The sequence below is a fragment of the Danio rerio genome, chromosome 2, assembly GCF_049306965.1.
Source record: "Danio rerio strain Tuebingen ecotype United States chromosome 2, GRCz12tu, whole genome shotgun sequence".
NCBI lineage: Eukaryota > Metazoa > Chordata > Actinopteri > Cypriniformes > Danionidae > Danio > Danio rerio.
The window spans coordinates 1,270,001-1,277,489 of NC_133177.1; the positions used below are offsets into that span (position 1 = coordinate 1,270,001).

The 7,489-nt window shown below is 34.0% G+C and overlaps 1 protein-coding gene across 1 annotated transcript in view; it reads left to right on the plus strand.

Annotated features, from left to right (window-relative positions):
- cacna1eb (calcium channel, voltage-dependent, R type, alpha 1E subunit b) overlaps positions 1-6,474 on the plus strand; it is a 120,630-nt gene extending 114,156 nt beyond the window's left edge. Inside the window, exon 45 of the mRNA XM_017351211.4 lies at positions 2,656-6,474. Within this exon, the coding sequence (XP_017206700.4) occupies positions 2,656-3,228 (573 nt within the window). The 3' untranslated portion in view covers positions 3,229-6,474. The remainder of the gene's footprint in view (positions 1-2,655) is intronic.
- The last annotated feature ends 1,015 nt before the right edge of the window (positions 6,475-7,489 follow it).

The following is a 7,489-nucleotide window of genomic DNA, read 5'->3' on the forward strand; positions in this document are numbered from 1 at the left end:
TAATGAATCTATAAGCCAGATCAGCACATGGGCTCAGGACTACCGCGACAAACCTTTGCCAAGTACCACAATACGTAGTTACATGCACAAATGCCAGTGAAAACTGCACTCTGCTGAAAGGAAGCCCTATGTTAACAGTGTCCAGAAGCCCCCTCGACTTCTGGGCTCTGAGGGATCTGGGATGACCATCACACAGTGGAAATGTCAACTGTGTGTTCAGGTGTTTTTGAGGTCTGTCATGGTATGCAGTGGCGGATTTAACGAATTGGGGGCCCTAGGCAACTCTAGTTATGCGGCCCAAGCTCTGATGCACCCTTTCTACTTTTATTTAATTTATTATTGATTTTTGATTTAGGTGTTTTTTTATATTACCCAATCTTCTTTTCTATGTTTTATCTTAACCTCTAAAGGTCCAAGGTGTTTTTTACATGCATTTTTAATTACTTTTTGCTATTTGGGCTTATTGGAACCTAATTAGAAACAAACCTAAGTATCATCATTCTGTATGATGTACTTTTAGAGAAGAATTATGTCCATATATGTGGACTTGTGGTCTGAATTTACATAAAACTATTTTTATGAAACTGTTTTTAATGCATATATAACAGAGACATTTTTTGGAAAATGTTTTGACTCTCAGAGAGTAAAAACTAAAAAACCTTCCCATTTTGGACAGTTAAATTAGTGTTTGGGACATTTCATGTGGTGCAAAACAGTTGCAGGATGACACTGTATGTCTGTAACAAAATATAAAACATTCAAAGTATTTTAAATGAACACTTAAGATCTCAAATGTGCTGCCCACGTATGTGGCCACTAAGCCCTAGGAGGTCAATGCAGTCTTTACATTTTCAATGATTAGTTTTCTTAAAATGAATTTAAAATAAAAAATAGTGTGTTTGTGTATGTGTGTGTGTATATATATATATATATATATATATATATATATATATATATATATATATATATATATATATATATATATATAACATAATTTTCTCTCATATTTTGTGTATTGAGATTTTTTAAATTGAAATTTTTGACATAATATTATTTAATATAATACAATATTATTATTGTAATGTTATGTAATAATAATATTATTAAAAAAAAAATATCTGATCACGGAGCAGTCCAGCAGTCATATATATATATATATATATATATATATATATATATATACACACACACACACACACACACACACAGTTAAAGTCAGAATTATTTGACCATGGCCTCTAGTGTCTGTCACTAGAGCCCCTGTAGAGGTCAGAGGAGTGAGGTTTACCTGCACAGCACCTACAAGCTGGCCTCCGTTACATACACCCTCACTGGCCACTTTATTAGGTACACTGCACTGCAAAAAAAGCTGTTACACACAGTTCCTTTATGTTGTCCTAACACAAGTGGATTAAGTTACCATAATTGTTTTCACAAGTTGAAGTTTTTGGATTGAACCTAAAACAATTAAGTTACCGCAAAAAAGAGTGAAGATGGGGAAAAAAATAAATAAATAAACAAGGGGCTAATAATTCAGGGGGGCTAATAATTCTGACTTCAACTGTATGTGTATATATATATATATATATATATATATATATATATATATATATATATATATATRTGTATATGTGTGTGTGTGTGTGTGTGTGTGTGTGTGTGTGTGTGTGTATATATATATATATATATATATATATATCTGCTGGACTGCTCCATTATCGGGGTGGTGGATATTTTATTTTTATAATATTATTATTACATAACAAAACATTACATAATAATAATAACATTATAATGTATTAAATAATATTTAATTGTGCAAAAAAATCTCTCACTACAAAAATATGAGAGAAGATGATGTTATATATTAGTTTATAGGTATAATTTATGCTTCTAGATATTTATTGGGGGCCTCCAGATTTCCTGCATGGGGCCCTAATCGACTGCTTACCTTGCTTATTGGTTAAATCCGCCCCTGATGATATTCAATTCAGTTCAATTCACTTTTATTTGTATAGCGCTTTTACATGCTAGATTGTGTCAAAGCAGCTTCACATAAAAGATGCTAGTAAATTGAAACAGTGCAGTATTTAGTGTTTAAGTTCAGTTCAGTTTAGCTCAGTTCAGTGTGGTTTAATAATCATATATATGGGGTTGCGTCAGTGCCCTTGGCAAAGGTAACTTGCACTTCTGTGATGCTCCATTAGACCTAAACTGCATTTCGTTGCCTTGTACTTGAACATGTGTAATGACAATAAAGTTGAATTTGACTGGCCTGCCTGCAGTCCTGACCTGTCTCCAATAGAGAATCTGTGGCTCATTTCAGAGCATGAAATGTGATAACGAAGAACCAGTACTGTTGTCCACTTTAGGACTTGTTTGCAGGAAGAATGGGACAAAATGACACCTGAAACTTTTCATCACTTGGTGTCTTCAGTCCTGAAACGTCTTTTAAGTGTTGTGTAAAGGAACGGCAACATTTTAAAGTGCTAAATGCAATAGTAAATGCATTGTCTGTAATGAAATACAGGTCAAAGTACATTTAGAAATCACTTTATTCTTTTTTTATTTGTGTTTTCCAAACTGTCCCAACTGTATGTTCTGATTTGGGGTTGTACACGCATATTTATATACTAATATCTGATCTCTCTTCAGGGAAACAGCTCCGAAAGCCCCGTTCCTTCCACCTCAGAGTCCAGCACCCCGAGTGGAAAACGCAGATTATCCCAAACCTCCACCTGCTCTCGGCCTCACATCTCCTACTCGCCTCTAGTGTCCCACACGCAGTCTTCATCGCAGCCCACTAATAATAATGAGGAGGATGAGGAGGATGATCCAGCGGTTCAGCAGATGTTAGGCTGCTGCAGTACTGCTTTATGGGATGACAGCGCTGAAGACCAGGATGCGAGAGCGAGACAACAAGAAAAATCCCATTTCGAAGTGGATGAATTTTTGGGTTCGTCCGTCCGCCGTTATCCATCTGAATCATTCCTCGCTCTCCAAGAGGAAGAGCACAGCCCGGATTCTGCCACAGCAATGGAAACTCTCACTTTTGAGGCGGCGGTGGCCACCAGCTTAGGCCGCGCAAATACGGTCAGCGCCTCAATGCGCACTAGATCACGAATAGGCTGGCAGGTGCCCAATGGACACTTCCGGAAGAGGTTGGCGCAGAGTGTTTCTCTTGCTGGGGGCGAAACTCTGAGCGATGTAGAGGACGACAAATACTAGATTTGGTCAGGGGTGTAGAATTAGCATGGACACCAGTTGAAATGTCCCCATCAATAATTTAATTCACTTACAAAAACAGGCCTGGACATACAGAAGGGGTTACATCACAGTCTCAAGTTGTACCGCCCCCGAAACACATATGAACATTGTGATTGGCTGTGCCTTTCCTTGCTGTCATGTTTCATTCAGATGTAATCAGCGGGGGAGTTTTCCTGTGCAAGAATAAGCTGTGTGACACACGCATGGCAAAGCAAAACATGGAAGATGGACATGAGGAGCTTTTTTCAAGGAAAAGAGTCACATAAACTCAAGACCGCTGCAGGAAGAGTCCATCATGATAATGGTCATGTTAATGCTAGTGTTTTTTTTTTAATTCCCGCTTTGGCGCACAGTCTAATGTTACAGCAGGCTGATATAGTCTGTGAATAATATGGTCTGAAAACTAACAGCAGAATAAACAGCTACATGTAAAGCTATTATTATCATCCCGATCGGGGCGATTCGTAAGCCCCCACCAATGTCAAGAGCAGATCTGGGATCTTGGATTTGGCTAAAGACACAACAGGATAGAAACATTTGGAGGACACTGAAGAGGACGCCAGTCTCCAGTATTCAAGCAAGAGCTGTTTCATAGATAGACCAATTACATGTTCAATGGAGCCTTTTCACATTTCCAGGGTTCTCAGGGGTCGTGATACTTGGTAAACTTGGAGCGCGGTGAATGACAACAAATCATTTTCTACAATCCTATTTGCTGAAATGAGAAAAGAAAAACAGTGTGATGGGGTTGACTGCCACAAAACGGAAAATAAATAGATAATGGTAGGCAGGAGAGAGAATAATGATAAATTTAGTGTCCCACCTCCACAGACGATGCTTTTTTAATGCCTCAAATATTTAAACGGTAATTCGTTTTTTTTGTAATTAGATGCAAAGATGATACACTTTACGAAACTGCTGTCAAATTTACAGATTTACTGCCAATTTTGGTGAATTTACACGTTCATTGAAATCAACAATAACGTGCTGTAAAACTACGGTGCACTTGTAAATTTTACAGTATTACTGGCATTTTTTACAAGCGCACTGTAAATTAACACTTACAACTGTGCTGTAAAACTACAGTAAAACTACCTTGCAACTACAGTGCGCGTGTACATTTTACAGTATTACTGGCAATTTTTACAAGCGCACTGTATATTTACAATTACAACTGTGCTTTAAAACTACAGTAAAACTACAATAAAACTACAGTGTGCTTGTACATTTTACAGTATTACTTTCCATTTTTAAAAACACACTGCAAATTAACAATTACAACTGTGCTGTAAAACTAAAGTAAAACTATAGTGTAACTAAAGTGCGCTTGTAAATTTTACATTATTACAGGCAATTTTACAAACGCACTGTAAATTAGCAATTACAAATGTGCAGGAAAACTAGTGTAACTACAGTGCGCTTGTAAATTTTACAGTATTACTGGTCATTTTTTTACAAGCACACTGTAAATTAACGATTAAAACTGCTGTAAAACTACTGTGCGCTTGTAAATGTTACAGTATCACTGCCAGTTTTTACAAATGCACTGTAAATTAACAAATACAACTATGCTGTAAAACTACAGTACACTTGTAAATATTACAGTATCACATGTGATTTTTGCAACTGCACTGTAAATTAACAATTAAAACTGCTGTCAAGCTACAGCGCGCTTGTAAATATTAAAGTATTACTGGCAATTTTTACAAGCACACTGTGAATTAACAATTACAGCTGTGCTGTAAAACTGCAGTAAAACTACAGTGCAACTACAGTGCGTGTGTGAATTTTACTGTATTACTGGCATTTTTTACAAATACACTGTATATTTACAATTACAACGTGCTGTAAAGCTACAGTAAAACTACAATAAAACTACAGTGCGCTTGTATATTTTACAGTATTACTGGTCATTTTTAAAAACACACTGCAAATTAACAATTACAACTGTGCTGTAAAACTTAAGTAAAACTATAGTGTAACTACAGTGCGCTTGTAAATTTTAATTATAAATTAACAATCAAAACTGCTGTAAAACTACAATGCGCTTGTAAAATTGCAGTATTACTGGCAATTTTTCCAAGCACACTGTAAATTAACAATTAAAACTTCTTTCGAACTACAGTAAAACTACGGTGCGCTTGTAAATTTTACAGTATTACTGGTCATTTTTTACAAGCGCACTGTAAATTAACAATTAAAACTGCTGTAAAACTACAGTATGCCTGTACATGTTACAGTATCACTAGTCATTTTTGCAACTGCACTATAAATTAACAATTAAAACTGCTGTGAAACTACAATGCTCTTGCAAAATTGCAGTATTACTGCCAATTTTTCCAAGCACACTGTAAATTAACAATTAAAACTTCTTTCGAATTACAGTAAAACTACAGTGCGCTTGTAAATATTACAGTATTACTGCCCATTTTTACAAGCACACTGTAAATTAACAATTACAACTGTGCTGTAAAACTACAGTGCGCTTGTGCATGTTAGAGTATCACTGGTAATTTTTGCAACTGCACTGTAAATTAACAATTAATACTGTGCTATAAAATTACAGTAAATCTACAGTAAAAACACAGTGCACTTGTAAATTATATAGTATTACTGCCAATTTTATGAGCAAACTGTGAATTAGCAATTACAACTGTGCTGTAAAACTACAGTGTGCTTGTAAATATTACAGTATCACTGGTCATTTTTGCAACTGCACTGTAAATTAACAATTAAAACTGCTGTTAAACTACAGTAAAACTACAATAAAACTACAGCGCGCTTGTAAATATTAAAGTATTACTGGCAATTTTTACAAGCACACTGTAAATTAACAATTACAGCTGTGCTGTAAAACTGCAGTAAGACTACAGTGCAACTACAGTGCGTGTGTAAATTTTACTGTATTTCTGGCATTTTTTACAAATACACTGTATATTTACAATTACAACTGTGCTGTAAAGCTACAATAAAACTACATTAAAACTACAGTGCACTTGTAAATTTTACAGTATTACTGGTCATTTTTCCAAGTACACTGTAAATTTACAATCACGACTGTGCTGTAAAACTGCAGTAAAACTACAGTGCACTTGTAAATTTTACAGCATTACTGGCAACCAAAATTGCCAGTAATACTGTAAATTTTACAGTGATTTTTTACAGTGTATAATACATACATAAATACAGATAAATGTCCATAAGTTTAAAAAAAAAATCTAACTATTAAAAACTTTCAAGGATTTGAGCTGCTTTTGAGCTTTAAACGCGTCTTGTGAAAAGGGTCCATTGAGGAATAAAAGACTTATCGTTTATATGCTGTAATTTCTCACCAGAAATAGCAAGCTGAAAAACAACCCATGAGTTTGACAAATGCAAATGCTGGTTTAAAATGCTTCATCCTTTCACCGATGTTAGTTTCTTACCTTTTAAGTAGTGCTGGGCAAAGATTAATCATGTATATTTAATACATACACTGTTAAGCATTTCATGTAGAATCTACAATAACGTACTGGCAGCAGTTTTCTAGTAACCTACAGTAAATCAATAACAGCAGCAATACTGTTTACATTTACAGCACCATTTCTCTTGCTGTATATGTATGTTAAGATATGTATTTTATCTTTATCTTAAATAAACATGTTCTTAAATATACGCATACGTGTGTATTTATATACACATAATCAATATACACAGTACATCCATATATATTATGTCAAAACGAACGTTTATTGTGGATGCGATCAATTCATTTTGCCCAGCACTACTTTTAATGGTCATTTTTATTTGTTTGTTTGTATGGAGGACGAAACATGCTAAAACAATAAATAAATGAATAAAGAAAGAAAGAAAAGCCCTATTAATTATTTATATATTTATTTTTACAGGATTTTCTGTAGATGTATGTTAAATTATTTGCATATTTATTTATTTATTGTTTTGTTTATGCAGGAATTTGTGGATTTTTATTTATTTATTTGTATATTTATTTATTTTTTGACATATATTTATTTTTTATTTACATATTTATTCATTTATGCAGGACATTGTGGATTTTTATTTATTTCTGTATTTATTTGTTTTATTTATGCAGGAATTTGTGGATTTTTATTTATTTATTGATTTATTTATTTGCATTTGTGTATTTATTTGTTTTATTTATGCAGGAATTTGTGGATTTTTATTTATTTATTTATTTGCATATGTGTATTTATTTGTTTTA